The 19797-nt window shown below is 32.2% G+C and overlaps 4 protein-coding genes across 4 annotated transcripts; 3 read left to right on the top strand and 1 right to left on the bottom strand.

Moving 5' to 3' along the window:
- Window positions 1-7: 7 nt before the first annotated feature.
- Tsp_11794 (hypothetical protein) lies at window positions 8-4927 on the bottom strand. The gene is made up of 3 exons (XM_003374159.1): window positions 4721-4927; window positions 3396-3759; window positions 8-234 (listed from the first exon to the last, which is right to left on the bottom strand). The coding sequence occupies exons 1-3, from the start codon at window positions 4925-4927 to the stop codon at window positions 8-10; spliced, it is 798 nt and encodes a 265-aa protein (XP_003374207.1).
- Window positions 4928-11739: 6812 nt separating this feature from the next.
- Window positions 11740-12913, top strand: Tsp_11793 (hypothetical protein). The gene is made up of 3 exons (XM_003374158.1): window positions 11740-11809; window positions 12450-12651; window positions 12850-12913. The coding sequence occupies exons 1-3, from the start codon at window positions 11740-11742 to the stop codon at window positions 12911-12913; spliced, it is 336 nt and encodes a 111-aa protein (XP_003374206.1).
- A 4251-nt stretch (window positions 12914-17164) lies between these two features.
- On the top strand, window positions 17165-17831 carry Tsp_11792 (chordin). The gene is made up of 3 exons (XM_003374157.1): window positions 17165-17375; window positions 17464-17567; window positions 17820-17831. The coding sequence occupies exons 1-3, from the start codon at window positions 17165-17167 to the stop codon at window positions 17829-17831; spliced, it is 327 nt and encodes a 108-aa protein (XP_003374205.1).
- An 895-nt stretch (window positions 17832-18726) lies between these two features.
- On the top strand, window positions 18727-19712 carry Tsp_11791 (amino acid permease-associated region). Its single transcript, XM_003374156.1, has 5 exons — window positions 18727-18746; window positions 18962-19034; window positions 19114-19181; window positions 19335-19496; window positions 19706-19712. The coding sequence occupies exons 1-5, from the start codon at window positions 18727-18729 to the stop codon at window positions 19710-19712; spliced, it is 330 nt and encodes a 109-aa protein (XP_003374204.1).
- The last annotated feature ends 85 nt before the right edge of the window (window positions 19713-19797 follow it).

Genomic DNA, 19797 nt, shown 5'->3' with positions numbered 1-19797 from the left:
TCCCAGTCTACCCGGCCCACCCCAACGGCGTTCTTCGAATCAGTATGCCAAATGGAATAATGGTCATTGGCGTCGAGAGATCGCCAGCCGAGTGGACAAATATCACACGCTCGGGTCGCAACTTTGTTCCCAACGAACCACTGGGACCGCCCACAGAGCCTGGAGTGTCTGGTGGTTTGAAATGCGATTTGTATGCAAATATTCCCTGAGATGTTGGTGAATTTGAAAGAATTTCTGAATTGTCAACAATTGGAAAAGTATAAACGAATGAAATGAATTGACGTGTGATGAGAAGTGAAAATTTGAAAAAAATAATCTTTTTCAAATTTATGCAAATTTGATAGCTTCGTATAAAAGCAAAAAAACCAAAAGAAAATTGTTACACAAATTGGATATTATTATTTTACTGCACCGCGTGATCAAACCACGCAGACGCATGCATTTACACGCAGGCATATTTCCAATTAATGACCGAATTTGATTTTTGTCAAGATCAAACTGGCAACAAGCAGAAAATTAGCCAACATTTACAAAGTTCAACTTTACGATTGGCTTTATTGGTAATTTTCAGTTCAAACCACTTTCACTTGCCCGTCTGGTGATCAAACTGAAAAAAACACAATTTTCCAAATCAACTCTGCCAATTTTCAAATTTCCGCCGGTGAAATTGCAATCGATGACGATTACAAGTTAGATTTTTTTTCTCATTAAAAAACCATTAAACAAAACAACAACAATAATAATAATAATGGAAGATTAAAGAACAAACAAACAAACAAATAAACAATGTCATGTCAGAAGAAGAAAAAAAAACCAATTTTCAACAATTCCAACTTAAAATTGAAATAAATCAAATATGCAAATATGATGCCGATGCACTGTTGTTGTTGTTGTTTATTGAATAATTTATTGTATCGTGAGAAAAAAAATTTCTTTTAAAAAAAAGAAAAGAAATAACAACTCACATCGTGAAAATGCTTCCATACATCTTGATGCGGCATGGCTTAATTGTTATTTTTCTTGTCCATGATTTGAAAAAAAGCTTAAAATGGAATAAATTGCTGTGGATATTGTAAAATGGAATATGAAACGAATAAAAATAAAAAAGTAAACGACGTTATTTATTATAAATTGAATTGAAATAAAATTGAAAACCACTACTATACCGACTGACCTTGTTGAGAAAACAACAAAAAGGAATCGATTGCAAAAGCAAGCAAGCAAGTCAGTCAGTCAGTTCACTTAAGCAGACGAGTCGATTGGTGGAACAGCTGGAAAAAGCTTCAAATCCCATCAAACCGCATGTAGTGGATGAAGTAGAAGATGAAGCAGAGATCACAATAAAACAATATAAAAAACAACACAGCGTGGAAAAAGTCAAAAATGGAAAGACAAAATGAACAATAGAACAGTGAAGAGGAAAAAATCCGACCGACAGAAAGCGAAAATATAAAAAAAAATAATAAAGCCAACGCCCCTTTTCTTATCCGACTTTGTCCACGAATTTCGGAATTGAATTAAAGAAGCAATTTGGCCGAATTAATTATGACATCAATTCAATTTTCTTTTGCCAACCATTTTCCTCAACCGAATCGGATGGAATTTTCTTGTGGAATTTTTGAAGAAAAAAAATAAGAAAAGATTTTCACAAAAGCATCACCCCAACAATTGTGAACAAACTTTGCGACGTTTGTTTTATTCAAAAACACCCACGCAAAATAAATTTCCCAACACACGCGCTGGCTGCATGCTGTGCTGTTTTGAAAAAAAAAATTTTCAAATCTTCACATAAGCTCTGACAAAGCTACAAGTATTAAATGTTCGAACAACAACAACAACAATAATTCACCAATGAACAATTTATAAATAACTTTTCAAACGAATTAATCTCGATAAGCTTAAAATTTGATCGAAATAAAATCAAAAAAAATTAAACAACAAAAAACAATATCAATAATTTGTAAAATTCAAAATTCATCTATTTTTTTGAAAAAAAAAACAATTATATACCTTGCATACATTAATATCATCTTACTGTAATACTGCAGGTGTAATAGTTTTTTGAAATTGAAAAAATTACAGTAAAACATTGGTTACTGGTGACTTATCTTACCGAATCGATTTGATTTGAACATGATAAAAGAAAGGAAAGAAAAATCATAAAGTCATAAGAATTAATTGAAACATCAAATTCGATTCTTTGCTGCTAAATTGACAGCGTTATTTCACCTGATTGCTCGGCTGCTTTGAAAGTTGAAAAAAAATATATACAAAATAATACTTTATTACATAACAATTTCAATTCAATTAATAACAATAATTAAACTTGTCGTTTATTTTATTCCATTACAATTGAACTGTAGATATTTACAAGAGAAAAATCTTCGTGGAAAAGAGAAAATTATTATTAGAAAAAGAAAATCAATCAGAAATGATCAAATGGATCGATGTGCTTGTTCTGCGCTTCTCATTTTGCCAAAGACATACACACATCCATATACATCAATGATAATAATACGAATTCGAGTGATAACAAGTGAAATCAGGTGTACCGCATGCCGCAGTACATTATTATTATTATTATTATTTATTAGATGGTTGTTTTATTGATTTTTCTTTTTGTCTGTCGAACAAGAAAAAAAAATACATTTTTACAACAAACTGATCATTACAAACGAATATCGAATAAATGGGAAAAAAATTTTTTTTCAAAATTAACAAATACAAAATTCTCACCCAATGTTTACCAATTAGAGCTCTAGATATGCAAATATTGGAAAAGAGGAATGAAAATTTACATGTCTTAATGAAGAAATTGGATATTTTTTGTTTTCTTTGATTTTATGTTCGAACGCTAATTGCACAATTAAATATTGACGGTGAGTAATGAATCTCATTTATAAGTGATAATTGAAAGTGGATCAACAAACGAACACAGAAGAAAATGGAAATGAGAAAGAAAATTCAATTGCAAATCAACATTGTCAATTGATGTTTTTATTTTTAATTTGTTCGATATTATATTTATTGTTCGATTGATAAATTTCAAGTTTACTTTTTTTTAAAGTTTGCCGATTGTAAAACGACGCAGAAATTTCAATATCATCAAATCATCAAACATCTCGCTAGATCTGATAAAATAGATAGGTCGACTTGGACAATTATCATCAACAATTAATTTGCATAATGTTGTCGAATAAGATAAGTATATGTGTGAAATATGGCCAGGTGCGGAATAAGTGAACAAGCTCGTGCGAAAGGGGAAAAGATGAAATGATTTCATCCGAAATAAGATCGACCGTAATCCAGCAGAAGTAATGAGCCTAATTTGCGTGCATTTCCCCCAATTTTCCCCATTTCCCCCCGCTTTGATCATTAGCATTTTATCTACTTACTTTGACGGCACTTTCGGCTACAGTTCGACCGGATCGTAGAAACGACGAACGAGTGAGATGGCCGAAGAGCACGTCGCGAGCGATCAGCGTGTTCCTTCCGAAGGCGGATACCACCGATTCGCGGTGGCCTTGGGCTATCAGGCTGAAACGACCGGCCGGACCGCGGACGGGATGCGCGCCGGCGGGTGTGGCAGCCAGCGTGGGCGTGGTGAACGCCGAACCGACCCGCAGTCGTTGGCGCCGGTGGGTAGTGTGGAGAAGGTTCGGCTCGGCGACGGGCGTCGGCCGTTCCTGGTTGGCGTCCGTGGGTGTGGCTGAACGCGGCCCGTCGTCGTTCAAGCCCTCCTCTTCCACATCTTCCAATCTGCAAATCGAGTGATACAGTTGAACGTGCAAAAAACAACTGTTTATTTTTTTTTGTTCATTTATTTTATTTTTCACATCTTTTCTCAGTTGTCTGTAGTGATTTTATTCACAATTTTTGACGTGAATTGTATTTGAAAATTAATCCAAACACTGAATTAAAAAAAGCAGAGATTGAAAATTTGCATTCGATTGAGTCGACAAACTTCTTGATCACTACTTGATCAATCCCGTATTGTTCATTGTAATTATGTGAATAGATTGCAGAAAAACAAATCTCATTGAACCAATTTCATACCGGATGTGTTTTCGTGTGCAATCGATTGAAATTGATATTTCTTGTTTTATGGGAAATGATGTGGTTTTCTTGGAAACATTGCGCACGTTTGGAAGGTAGATTTTGTGAAAAGTTGAATGATTACTTTTCATTTTACGCCTGTCGGGATGCAGTTTGTGCAGCTGTTCCAACAGGCTAACATGCTCATCGCTGCTAGAACTAACTGATCAAACGGAGAAGAGATATTGAAATTTGCAAATACCCTTTCCCCAAGAGAGTAGACGTAGAATTTGTAGAAATTTAAATATATTCCATTTACCTCGCTTGGAAAAGAAAACAAATACGTACACTTTAGAACGTAGCATCGCTCATGCCAGTAGGGTCGTGTGGGTGTGGAAGATGTGCACGGGGTGCTAATCGGTCGCGTCAGCGGAGACTAAGCTTAACGTGGTGAACATTGACCAGATTGGCCTGGAAGCGTCGAAGATTGATTTTTGCAAATCGCGCATTTCTGAAAATAGACGACGACAACGGCGACGTAGGATGGGAAATTTGAATCGCGTTTCCAATTCAAGAGATCCAGGCGCCAATCGATCAAGGGTGAAGAGATTCGAAGAAGATCGAATCTGCCAGTGGCGCCAGCTTATGAATCCTAAATCTTTCGACCGATCGAATTTTGTTGAACCTTGAAAAATGCAAGGGCAAAAGCGTGACAGGTTTGGCATGGAGATTCGACTTGGCGTTCATAATCCGATTGCTCCTCGGCTATTTGCATAAGTGCCTCGTTTGTCAATGTGCTTGAAGAAGCATTGTTGACCATCAAACGTGGCAAGTTTATTAACTTAAAATAGCAGAAGAAGAAGTAGACGGCTGACTGATTTTCCTCTCGCATATTAAAATATTGTTCAGTACATAGCAATGCATGAAAAAGCAAAGCAAACCAGAAGATCTACTTTTTAATAAATATGAACAAACAAATAAACAACCCCAATCCAAATGTACTCTTTTACTAATGTTGAAGTTTTGAAGATCGCCCAGATTATAATCAGTACATCGATTCACAAATTCAAGCACATTAAATCATCCTTTGCAAAAGGAAAATTAACCCCACGCTATCTACGGCAAACTTATCTATCCATGCGAGCAAATTTGTACATCATACACTGTTCGCATGGAACTGGACAATAATTCATCCACCACTGCGTCGATTGATAAAAACAACAAACTGAATTATCATTTCAATAATGCGGAAAATATTTTCTACCAAACAATTCCATTCAAACATTTATTGAATTGAACAATTTTACAAATGCGAACCTTTTTTTTGAAAACAAACAATACTATGATTGTCCGCTTAATTATTTCAAAATTTAATTGCTAAATATACAATTGGTTTTTCACTGTTCGCAATGATGAGGCAAAATTTAAAAAAGGAAAGAAAAACTAGCGAATCCATCTAAAATGTTTTGTGACAGTAATATTAAACAAACAGTCGAAAAGTGAAACAAGTTTCAGTTATTGTTTTGCTGTTTGAACTTGACAATCTTTAATAATTCATCCGCACAAAATAGCTAACAAAGATGCTATTATTAGAAATATATAATTCATGCTTTTCCACGTGAAACTGCCATAAAAAACAAAAAAACGAAAAGCAGACTGATAAATTAATTACTTATTAATCCTTAAACCTTGCTTTTACTTACAGTTGAAGCAGTATACTTTGTAGTTTATTTTTTGTCAATCGTGTTCAAACCACCAAAACATGAAATCAATTTGTAAATTGTGCGTAAAATTGATTAAATAGCATTTCGAAAACAACAAAAATAATAATCACAGCTGAATATGCATGCATTTCTTACTTTAAAACTTCTATTGCACTTTTTTTGATGGAACAATTTTTTCTCTTCCGTGAAGTGAGCCATTTTATAATTCCATAATCTTTCGTCTTTTCACTTGTTTTCAAAACAGCCTGCCCATCGTTTACATCGACAGGCTGCAACATTCTAAAATGACGACAACTTTAAATTAATAAAATTTAAACAATTGTTTTAAGACAAGCATCGAACAGCGTTCGTTCAGAATTGTTCAATCAATTGCAATTATTTTATATTTATTGCAAATTTTGTGATTTTAATAAAAATTTCGCTTTTGAAAAACATGGAATGCAATTGGAACAAAATTTCTCAAATTTGCATATGTTTGAACTTCATTATTCTTTTTTTGTAAATATTTGCTTTATTCGATGTTTTCTTTCTTTTCTCTCGTTATTTGTATAAATTTAAATTGTTACAGAAAAAAAAACAAAAAAACCTTCATAAAAAATTATAATAATTTTTTAAATAATTTTACAAAAAAAATCGACGAATTGAATCGACGAAAAAAGCAAACTTCACCGGTTAGCATAGCTGACTTCCAATTTACCCAACAACACGGGGCAATCGATACTGACGTGAAAATCAGATTACACGAAATAAATAAATTAATAATAATAATGATAATAATAATAATGCACAGCAGTTGGGCTTGAAGCGTAGCTGTTGAAAAGTACAAAACCGTATGAGGTTTAATTTGAAGATGAAATTTAATGCAATTTGCTTCGCAAAAATGATCGATCATCAACAAATTTATATGAAAGTAGAAAAAATCTTACAATTTTCATATGATGATGATGAATAATTTGAAGCTTTGAAAAATGCACATGTCATTTATAACGTTGTAATGAAAAGCATATTGAAAAAATAATTTTTGAAAATAGACAAATTTTAACCTAAAAAACTATGTATTGAAATTTTTTCACATGTGATGATGTGGACGACAACAAATTTGACAAGAAGAAAAAGCATTCAACATTGAAAAGTTTTTGATTTATTCTTATCAATGTTCAATTTTTGCCAACGATAATCCATTCGTCCACAGAAATGTGTTGTATAATAATTTTTGACCACTTTATCTTGACACAAATTTGTGCAATAAATTTTCCATAGAATTCATCACTGAATAATTGAAATGATGAATCACTTTTGGTTGGTTAACGGTCGAATAACAAACAGTATATTTCAGAAAATTTTTATAATCTCGTTTATGATTAAAATCAGAATAATGATTGGTATGGAATAATTTTGAAAATTATTCGAGCAAACTTTGATTTGTTGTAAAATTGGAATGAAAATAATGAAATTTGAAAAAACAAAATAAATGAAGAATAGAAGAAGCGGATGATCAATTGAGAATTGTTAATTGAATGATCAACTGCGCTTGGACGTTAACAAAGAACGTTTTGCAACGCTGATAAAAGCGATGAAAGACGATGATGATGATGATAATGATAAAGAGAGTTGAAAAGAAAATTATTAATTGAAATATCAACAGATTTTTTCATACAAGAAGAGATTTTAAATTACAAAAATCATTTGCATAGAAGAGTATAAACAAAGAAACAAATTTAAATAAAATAGAAAAGTCAAAAGTGTGTGTATGTGTGTAATGTTTCAAGGAGAAAGAAGAAGATGAAGAAGAAAATCTACAACCACAGAAAGATCAATAATGACCAGTTAAAATGGTCCGGGGACAATTTGAAAATGACACAGCTAACTTTCAGTTAAGCTGCCCACGTGGAAATTTGAAAATTCCACCGAGTCAACCAGGCCGACGATCAAAGTGCACAAATTTAAATCAATTCATCTCTTGAATTGATGGGCTATTCATTGATTTTTGACGGCAGCTTGAATCAATCAAGCGGCATTCAAGTTAAACAATTTTATAAAAGTTAATAATAAATTGGATTCAATTTTTCTTGTTCTTTTGTTAATAAATTTTAAAAACAACAAACATCCATTCTGTTGTACGAAAAGTTAAAAAAAATTAAAGACTAATATTAATTAGAATAGAATTTCTTATTCTCAAGTATTAATAAGAATGTATTTTTGAAAATCAAATGTATAAAAGAAGAAAAAAAATGAAACAATAATTGAAGAATGAATACACAGCAACCACATTCAACAATTGTGCAGCAAAACCAAGCGGAACAATGAATGATAAGCACAAATCAGCTGTCGTAAATCAATTTGACATCTCAACTACTCAGACAACGGGTAAATTTATCCCACCCATTGCAGAGCGGTTTTCGTTTCAAAATTTATGGAAATTTTTATTTTTGAATTAATTTGCATTTGCTTACCGTTACAAGTTGAATGGTTGGGTTGGATTGGATTGGATTGGATTGGGTTGGGTGAAATTTTTGTTGTCAACTTTCGTCGAAATTCCGCAGACGACAGTATGAAAATTTAAACTGCTGTCCACAGCTGAGAGCAGTGTTCTCGTCCGAAGAGAATTGCTTGATAATCATTGAATTAAACACAGTTTACGAAAGCATTCCAACGCTTCCATACCGCATCTATATCTCATAATCTGGATATTCATCTATCTAGTTATTTATTTATACGTCGTCGAGCCAATGGGGAGTCTGAAGAAAGGGGGGAGGGGAGGGGATGGGATGATGATGCTTGGCGCGTGGAAACAAGCAACTCGAGAAGGACACGAGCATAATAAACGCTGAGCTAGTCGAAACGTCGAAGTCTGAGCTGTTGCGTCGAAGCAATCACTGACAAAAGCTAACACCACTGACAACGCCCATTGATCATTGCGCCCCGTGGCGTCGCCGGGCCGACCTTCTCCTCTTTATCACAATACCGCCAACAGATTTACTTACATTCGCACTGACAAATTCACAAGCTAATTTTCAACTTCTCTGTATAGCTTTATTGCTTTTGGAACTTTTGCAAAATTCCCATCCCACATCACCATCTATTTCAGAACATATTTTCAAATTATTAACAACTCTAGCTTTAATTTATTAATTCCAATCCATCTCATTCAAAAATGACGCTATTACTTCGAGATGCGAAGACACTTGCCAGAAGCGGAACAGCTTTCCAATACCGACGACACTTTTAATAATATTCATTTTCATTATCCGCAGGCTATGCCGAACCAATTATCACAAAGCTGGTTTTCGATTTTTTGTGCTGCTGCTGCTGTTGTTGTTAATAAATTTGCATCCAACTCAGCATCGTTCTCTGATTGGCATTTTCAGTTCGCCAAAAAGATGTTGTTGTCTTTTTTTCTTTTTTGCATATTTTCCACAAAAAATTATCCATCCGATTGGTTGGTTGAAGTTTGAATTTGAATAAATTCCTATGCCGTCGACAACCAGAACAACAACATTTTAATATAATTTTTTAAATAATATTATCAATTTCGATTTTCAACTGTTGCCAGTGGATTCGATAGTTGTCACTTGATAAGATGCCCGTGAAAAATGAATTGTAATGCTATTTGGAATATTTTCATAAACTGTGTTCAGCTTGAAAAGCAAAAAAAAAACAAATATATATATATATACGATGCTATTTGAAAGTTGATAATTATTTTCAATTTCACTGTTGACTATTGTTGATTATTAATTTGCAAATGTGAATAATGAAAATTTCTGTGCTTGGAGTCAAATTGTAAAAGAAATCTAAACTACAATTCAAAAAGAAAATTATTGTGTTAATGGGAAATAGTTTTACCAAAAAACAAAATTAATCAAGTGAACTGACCAAATTATTCATTGATTATTGAAACTGTCATAATTTATTGAAATTCTTGAAAAATTATGTTCAAACATTTGAATTAATTGAAATATCTATACGTGTTCTGTACAAAATTTATTCATACAATTAATTATTGCAATGACATTCATTTTTCAAATCTGTACAAACGGAATGAATAAATCGATGACAAGAAGCTAAAAGTGTCGCGATTAGCAGATTAGCCAACTTGGAAAATGAACAATAGAATAAAAATTGAAATAGAATTAAATTAAATTAAATTATGCTAAAGATGAAGTTTAAAATTTTGAAATACAACCAAACTGAAATTGAACAAAAATCAAATTTGCTCCTTGATCGACATATGATCGATGATCATTTTAATATATTTTTCTTTCTCAAAACACTGTCACAAAATGAAACAATTTATTTAATTATTCTACTTTATCTAAAAATCAAAAAATAAAAGTAAAATAAATATAGATTATGAAATACATATTGAAAACACAACAACAACAACAACAACAACTCACTGTTATTTTTCAATAAGCTGGAGCGACGATTTGGAATAATAAATAAATAAATAAATAAAATTTCAGCTTTTTGACGACAGCTGTCAGCTGGCAGCAGTTTTGCAGAATAGCAAAAAAAGAAAAATATGCGCTCAAGTGAAATGCATCGCTTGGATGCGCATTTTGTTGACAAATGAATTGTTTTCTTTTTTAATAATAATTAAGTACGAAATTGAGAAATTGCAATTTCAACCAATCACAAAGCGTCAATTCTGTAAACATCAGAGAAATAAATTGTATTCTTGAAAAGCTTTACAATTTCAAGCTAAATGTGGAAATTAAAAGTTGTCATGTGATTTTGATGCGCAAAATTGTTTACCATGCCGTCATTTATTAATGATTTGCGAAAGCTTTTTGGCAAACAAAAAGAAAAAAAAATCTATACAATTTCCAATGATGGTTGTGGTAATGATGATACTGTGTCAAAAGTTTAAATCATTCAAAACAATCGTTTTATATTTAAATGTGCAATAAAAGAAGCAAAAATTAAATTTCACTTATTCCTTTGATAGTTTAATATTAAAATTGTAAACAAATTGATTAGAAAGTTTCACGATTTATGCGACTTGTTTGTTCACTGACGAACGAGGATTATTACTTTGCAAATGGATTATCGCCTGCTGATTTTTTGCAGATAAACAAATTGCAAGAATAAAAGAAAAATGCATTTCAAAATTTGAATGCCAAAGCAAAATGTGAATAAATTTTTCAAGCTAATTCAACTGCTTCAATGTGAGATGCAGCTGCTCAATGAGCGAAACGCTCGATTGACTTTTCAACAACCCACCAACTTTCAATTCACCTCTCTCAAAGTTTGATTTAAAGTAATGTTTATTACAAATTATTCAAATAATATTCAGCTGAAATATTATAATACAACAATGAATCAATGAACATTTCAACTTATTTGTAGTAAAATTTAATAATTTGAGTGAAATCATTAATAACATATGATTAGTTCATTACTAAACTTATTTACATACTTACCGTTCAACATTTACTGTAATTTTTAGTCTTTTTAAATAGGATCATGATTCTTTTTCTATTTTAATATGAAAATAAATTCATTTCTAAAAATATTAAACTATGCATATTCTAATTCCATATGCATCGTCGAGACAAGTAACGCCGTGCATCAACGAAGAATGCGCAGTGTTATTATTAACTGATCATCATCAAACAGAGCAAAGCTGTGTACGCGTGTGAATATTGCAATTTCAAACGTAACCATTGCAACTATAAGCTGTTTGTTTTTTTCTTTTATTGGAGGCAAAAAACACAACACGCTTGTATACTGATTGATCGATCGATCGATCGATCGATTGATCAACGTGAATATTTGAAATGTGGAAAATTATTTTTAATAATAAATGAAATCGAAACTACTGATCAATGTGTTCAGAAATAATGATCTGCCTGGCAAACAAATTTGAACGTAGCCGGCTAATCAAACAATAATGCAATTACAGGCGAAAGAAAAAATTTAATTGCTTTCAGAAGAAGCAAGGTATTAAAATTTCACTTGTGCACACTGATATTCAATGCATGCAACTGATGCTAATCCAATTATTTCAGCATTAATTACTCTACCAGATGGTGGTGTTAGTTGCCGTTTGCTTGCTTGCTTTTACTGCAATGCAATGCAAACAACAGTGCGAAATATTTTTATCAACTGCATATTACTATACACATGACCATCTTAAGAAGATGAATTACAATTTTTAAAAAAGTCTATTCCTCTATAAGGTATCCTTATTTTGAATTATAATTATTCAAACAATACTAGCTAAAATGTGAAATAAAATGCGCAGTTAAAAAATCACACATCTTTTGTACAATAATTATTTATTTAAAATGTATAAAAATGAATATATCGTAATAGTGTAGAAAAAATTGATCAACATTTTCCCTAGTGAGAAAATGGAGTTTGCAGTCAAAGTATAACAAAAGAAAAATAAAATAGCAAATAGAATAGCCAACGAGGGTAATTTGGAATTGAATAAGAATTTCCATTTTCACTGCTATAATTTTATAAAGGAAAAGGAATTTTTCAGATTTTTAATAAATGCTATCAGATTAATGAATCATGATTTCATATTTAAGTAAATATTTTTTAAAACAACATTCAATTTTTAATTTTTTGCTCATTTTTATGATTAGCCATTATGAAATTTCAAAAGTACAGGGTATTAAACAAGAGGGAAGAGAGAGTTTGAAAAAAACAAACAAGAATTGCAAATCTCAATTGAAGAAAAGGCGTCAAGTGAAACAACTTTCATTTTCTTCAACCCATTGAGCCACACCTTCACCTTGAGCGATTTTTATGCAAAAATTTGTTGCATTCCAATCCGCCGCGCCCACTTTCATTTTCGACCAACTCGACCACCACAAGTGCGCACTTTTCCACGATTCACCTCCACACTCGACCCATTCTCTTATTGTTCCTGTTGCAGGTATTTTTTACTGTTTGTCTTTTGTACAGGATTACTGTAGTGTTTTCTTTATGATGATTTTTTTGAAAAATTAAAAACGGAATAAAATTTACACTACAAAATGCAATGCAACTATTTTCATTGCAGACTGCTAAATGCGTAGAATTGTATGATTAATTCATGCATGATTATTTGGAATAAATTGATTACTTTTTCAAGATTACCTGCTGTTTTACAGGATTGGGATATTTTCGTTGAAAAAGGAAATTCTACAAATTTGTGACATTTCACAAATTGAACTTTTCATTGTACTTGTGCATTAATCGTATAATACATCAATCTTCATCAAAAAGGGCAACAATTTCACTTTAATCTTTTTTATCTTTTCTCGCTTAATTTCTCAAATTTCGATTCAAATATTATTGATCACACTACGTGCCTATTTTAATAAATCTATTCCAACAGACGATATGGTTGTTTTATTAATTATGGAAATATTTATTCTAGTCTAAAGGTGATCTTTCCAAATCTTAATCAAAATCAAATAACAGACATGCTCTAATAAGAAAAGCAGTCATATTCAGTCAAAGCATTTTTACAGTGTCATCGATAAAACAACTCTCACATACCCGTGAAGATTATACTTTGTCCAAATCAACAGATAACATACTTTTGCATACTTTATTGCGAGATGGAAATGGCGTTATATTTGGTAGTACTTTGTTTTTCAGATTATTTTTCAAATTCAACATCATTAATATCAGATAACGGTCGACTGTTCAAGTCATTTGCAATTTTTATCAACATTTGCGCAAAGTATTAATTAAAGAAGAAAAAGCAGATTCAATTTCAAAACTGCTGTCATAATTATAATAATAATATAATGCTATAGATGATCAAGATTTTTTTTTCTTTCTTTGATTAATTATTATCACTTATTCTTGTTGATCAATCGAAATTGTCGAAATGAAATGTTAATTTCAACGAGACTTGTTGAATAATTGCCTGGCACGTTTGCAATTGATAATAAACCAGAATGAGATGAAGTTCACAGTTGATAATTCAAATTTTAAATTTATTATCAAGATTTCATAAAATAATTATTTAGAATGGTGAAAATTTTCCATTTGTTTTTCTCTATCAAAATCCTTTTAAATATAAATAAATTTTACTGTTATTTATCATTGAAAAAAATATTTTAATCTTTTAATAAATATTTCAAAATTTGAATTTCAAGTCAACAATTTGTGAATTATATTTTATAAAGAAAAACAATTTCTGTCGTAATAAATTACCCTTTTGAACAAGTAGAAAAATATGAATACAGTAATTGTAAATATGCAAATTTTAAAAGCATTAGTTTTGTTGTTTTCTATTCTTTTCCTTGTGATTATTGTTTCTATCATTAATTCATCGATTAAGTTGTATATTTTATTCATAAGCTCTGAACAATTCGTTGTTGTTTGTTACAGTATCGTGGACAATGTGAGGACAAATTGAACTGAAGGAGAGGGGTGGGGTGAGGTGAGGGGGGGAAGAAATTTTGGATCAGTTTTCTTTTCCCAAAATGTAACAACGTGCAAAAGGAGTAGAAATTAATTTTCAAACAATTGCACTTGATATTTTTGTTGGAAATTATAGTGTGAATATTAGAAGAAATAAAAGGGACTTCTTATTCCAGTTGGGAAAAGTGGAGGTCGTTTAGAAGAACGACTTGCTTCAGGCCTGAAAGCCTGACGTGAACAGAACCAGATAGTGGCCAAAGGATTTCCCAAACGGCGCCTCAGTCTGCAAGCCATTTTATTCATATTATTTGCACCAGTAAATTCGGTGAACAATCTCTCATATCAAGCGGAAAAGCCTGCTGATTGAAATTACTGAAAATGACAGAACTTAATGACATACACACAGACACAGACAATATTATAAATTTTGATGTTTCAAAAAAGAAAAATGATGACTTTCAAGCCTTTTGTAATAATACTTCCAACTGCAGCAGATTTCAATTTCTTTTATGCATCAATTCATTGCAGCTGCGCATGATTAAATTTATTCCTTCCTTTCATGGCATTATTACCATATTATAATTTTTGATCATTTATTATTTTCTTTTTCATCTTTTTATTTAATGAAATATATATATATATATTGAATTACGAGAATTTTAATTCACAATTATGCAAAACAATGAAACTCATCATGCATAAAAATGTTAAACAAAGTTTGAAGTGTTCATATTACACGGCGAACGTATCAAATTTGTTTTTCTTTTTTTTTCTCTGAACATTCATCTCAACTAACTATATAGTTCAGCAATTCCGTATCAGGTTTGAAATTCAATATTCGCATTTGTTTATTTTGCACATCAATATCTTCAGGTTATGATTAAGAAAAAAAATTTGCATGAAATATTGAACCCCACAATCAAGGTGTGGTGTTTTTCGAACTTGAACGAAGAAAATACAAAGAAAAACAAGAAAAATTTTCTGGTAGATTTGGGATGACCGATGATGATGATGATGGTGGTGGTGGTGGTAGTGATGTTGATGATGGTCCGGCCAGATGACCCTTGGATTGTGCGCACCAGCGGGTCATGACCGCACCGCAGCTGTTCATTGGAAAGCATCTGACCTGCGCGCAGGCGTGAGTAGAAAGAAGCTTTGCTGTATTAGCGAAACAAAGACAACCGCCGGCCACGGTTGGGTAGAACAATTATTACAAGCCGGATCAATCTGGTCGAACGTGTAAAATGTCTTTCGATGGCACGCTTGCGTGTGCGTGAAACAGACTACAATTGTGCATTTTAATTCGACGAATAATATTATATATATATACATTATTGCGTTGCATTTGATATTGATAGATTTTGCCAAAGGGGATGGGAAAAATCTTTGCCCAGTGTGAAAATGGCCACTCTTTACGACTGAAAGCAAGCCATAAAAGCTGACGATCCAAGCAAGATTCGAGATCAAAGACAACAAATCAAAGGGCAGTGGCTTACGAGGTCGATGACCAGATTTGCACCAACACCTGCTACTTCTTTTTGCCTGGCAACTGTTTCCACTTTATATTTTTCTCTCGCATCTCGTTTCGTCGTGAATGGTACAAAAAAATGCGAATAATCATCGACCGTGGGTGGATTAGCGCCGACACTTGAACACTGTGCAAAAGTTTGCAATTGTCACCTTGACCACTGGTCAGCGTCCAACGAGGGGCCCCTTTTTCTGGCTGAGAAATTTATTTGCAAGCTGCACTCGAATGGCGCGCACCTTTTTGAGCTTTTTTCTTTTGCAAAAAATTGTTTACCTTTGCACAAGCTACACTGCTGCCAACCATAAGCACTGGTCCAACACGTTGCGGCATCCTATTCCATTGAAGGAACACAGCACCAACAACTACAACACCAACAACATTCTATCCTCTAACTATCTTGGTAAATAGCTATATTTTGTTTTTTAATATTTTGAAAAATAATATCCAAATATCTTTCATATGTGAACAGCTTTTAGTGAAGGGTAATTTTTCACAGCTGATAATTTTGTCCCATCAATTTTTACGTCAAGAAGTGAAATGTTTAAATTAATTATTATCTGAGACAAGGATTTCTGTCTGGTAAACATTGTCAACAATTGAAAATTTTCATTTTCTTCACCGAAAGCGTGCTTTTCTTCTTATTTATTATTTAATAAAAAGATTATTTGATACCCAACTTGGCTAAACATTTCTCCAGGACACCAACAAGCTTACAGTGAGTGTTCTTCTATTTGTGAAAAGGAAACTTGCCCAAAAGCAATTAAATAATAACACATTCTTGGACAATATCCATATAGAATGTATAGAATTGAAAATAATAATAATAATTGTAGATTAAGAGCAGCAATCTGATTTGATAATTTTTTTTACTCTTTTCTAATCTTGGAGCAGAGCTAGCTGCACATGCTGTGCGATGTAGAGTTGTTAATTTAGAAAAAGGAAAATAAGAAATACAAATCAAACTCTTTCTTTTATTTTTTTTTGATATTACACTGCGATTTATTTCATTTTCTGCTGTAAAAATGTTGGTGACTAGGGCTAAGAATTTCAATAATATTATTGAAATGATTTTGTCATGTGGACAATTTGGCATTTGATTTATGCAACGTGAGCAGTTCGAAATGAAATGCGTGAAAAATAATTCCATAGAATCGAGAGGCCGCTAATGTCGCTGCGACCTTGGCGTGCAGTGTTACGTAATTCGACGGCTAGTAACGGCTGGAGCATATTTAAATGCACCGGCAGAAACGATTCAAACAGTACAACTGGAAAATGCTGACTGCGCCTGTTGGATTTTTGGAAAAGTGAAAAAATTGCAATTTCCAAATTTTGTGGACGTTCTCCGTTGATTACCTTATCATCTGACGTAGACGAAGGTGTAAATGCTCGACAATTGATAATAAAGCCGTCATCAATAGCTGACTTTTGAAAACTACTCGCAAACTGTGGGTCTGGCAACAGTCGCTCTCTTTCCCTCTCTTGGTTGGCAAAAGCAACTGTGATGGCTCAATATTTCAATTCTGCAATTTCATCGGCCATGGTCACGCTTCTGCTCATCAACTCTTTTTTCCATTGCATTGTTATCCTCACCGTGGGCGGTGAAAATACAATAGACATTGTCAAGCCGATGATAGGCCTTTTCCCTCTTAAAGAGCATGTTGATGTGCGACAAAAATTCCTCAGCAAAGCCAATTACACCACCATTAATTTGGGTACATTTTTTAACAATTGAAATTGAACTTTTTCAATTTTATTTAAATTTTGTGCATTTCTTTTTTTTCCAAACTGCTTTTACTTTAGGATGCTATTTCGGAGGTAAAAAATACGAGCTGGACGAAGAATGGAATCCAGATCTTGGACCTCCATTCGGGATAATGGTTTGCATTCGTTGCAAATGTATACCAGTATGTTTTCCTTTTTTATCATTTGAATTATAAAAACAAAAAAAATATTTAAATTTACACTGTTAATATTTGATTGAAAATAAGAAACAAAAAAAACATCAAGCATCAGAGCAATTTTGAATAGCACAGTTGAATTTTACAATAACAAATTTCGTGAAGTTCCTCCTTCCACTGCTAAATTGGTTACTTGAACATAAACCATGGTTGTACAACATTAAATTTTTTTTGTTATTTAATTAAAAAAATTTTAAGTCAACTAAATGAAATATACTTTTTCTGATTGTACTTGTAATCAAGTTTCAAAACATTGCACTCAAAGTGAACATTCTTTGACAAACTTCACCAAAATTTTGGCTTGGCTTTTGTCAGCAAATAAATAAACAAAAAATAATAAGAATATTAATTACTGTTATTAAAAGAAGAAATGACCATTTTTATCAAGTTGGCCCTGTTTTGTTTCATAATATTTCCCCCATATGTAGCTAGCTGCAATAAAAAGGCAAGTTCACTTTTAGGATTATTAGGAACTTATGAATAGTACTTGGATTTCGTTGGAAAATTGCTCCAACATTCCAAACTCTGTTTCACACGATTCTTATTTGAATGATAATATTTGAAATGCAACTGAAAGATTTGATTGCTTTTGAAATTAACTAAACTGTTATCATTGACATGTGAGATGTTTTTTGCATATGGATTTTTATTATTGTTGAAAATTTTCATTTCTTATCCACAATCACACACACACACACACACATGCAGAGATGCTTGCTTACGTAGCCAATTGCAACTTGTTTTGCATTTTTACGGCCGCACTATTAAGGTCTGCATATGCTGCAGGGGTTTTTGATCGGCGCCAGTTCTCAAAGCAATTTATTTTCAAAGCCGGATTCAATGTCACTTTCTTCAAATGATGATTTAATTAGCATTGCCCGGAGTCATTTTTGCACAGCCGAATGGTCACAAAAAGACGAATTAACTTTGAAAAATGACATTAATTTAAAACTTTATTAACCGTTGTTGTTCTCCGTCAATCGAACAGCATCACTAGCAGCGCCAGTATTACTTATTGACGGCAGCAAATGTCGGAAGATTTGAAACATTTAAACATTAAAAAACAAAAAAAAAGAAAAATAATCTGAAGTTTTCAAATATGAAAATGCACCCAGTGTGCGATTTGTAATTTTATTCAAAATCAGTTTCTGTGTTCTTCTTCATTTGCAAGAGTTGCAGTTTACATAATTGCACAAATAGATCACTTGCAATTGGAGTAATCAAATAAGGAATTGCATTTTCAGAATTGCTTTATAAAAACTGTAATAATGATCACTGCTTCTAATGATAATAATTGGCAGTACTAGTTAATGTTGTTGTTGTACTTTATTATTTTACAGGAACAGTTTCTGTAAACTATACTGTAGTATATTTATAGCCTTTCGACAAAAACAAATAAGCAACAGCTGTACAGTTGATGATTGATGAAGAATTTTCATTTTTAAAAAATCAAAATAAATTTCAATTTGTATATTTTTATTAAATTTTTAAGATTTTAAAATTTAAACGTGTGTGCAACTGTTTTGTGTTGCTTGATCACATGGCATTTGTCATTAATAAGTATGTCAAAACATACAGTTTTTAGTTTTGTTTTGTATTGTGATTTTCAAGAATTATTTTATTCACCATTTGGTAAATAAAATAAAAAATTACAATTTGCTTTTGCTGATCGTCAACAATCCGTGATAATTGTTGGCAAGTTGATCAGTGCAGGGTGAAGTGGACTGTACCGTTTATATCTAGATGCTTCTGGTTGATATGCTCGGCAGCAATTTGTTCTTGGTTTGTTCTCTTTCACGGTGGAGCAGGATACAATTTCAATGAATCACGTTTCCCATTTGATACAATTTCACCTGGCAATAATTATTGGACATGGTGCATTTTTTGCTACAATTTATCATTGAAATGTTAAAAATACCCTTCTTGCTGTCGATAAGAATGAAAATTTAATGCTCATTGGTGGAACACACCAATCTATAATGTATTGTATTGCATTGTAAAATATTTTATTTTTTTATTGTTCAATTTATTCAAATTTGAATGAAGTACACCAAGATTTTAAATTCTTTTTTTCATATTTTCAGCGAATGACATATTCTTTGAATGAAAAGTTATTTTTGAGTTTCTGACAAGTTTTTCAACATATATATCTATTATATGGCGGTTGGTGATAAAA

This window comes from Trichinella spiralis (assembly GCF_000181795.1).
Source record: "Trichinella spiralis strain ISS 195 chromosome Unknown Scfld6, whole genome shotgun sequence".
NCBI classification, from domain to species: Eukaryota; Metazoa; Nematoda; class Enoplea; order Trichinellida; family Trichinellidae; genus Trichinella; species Trichinella spiralis.
This window is presented reverse-complemented; position numbering and strand designations above follow the sequence as displayed.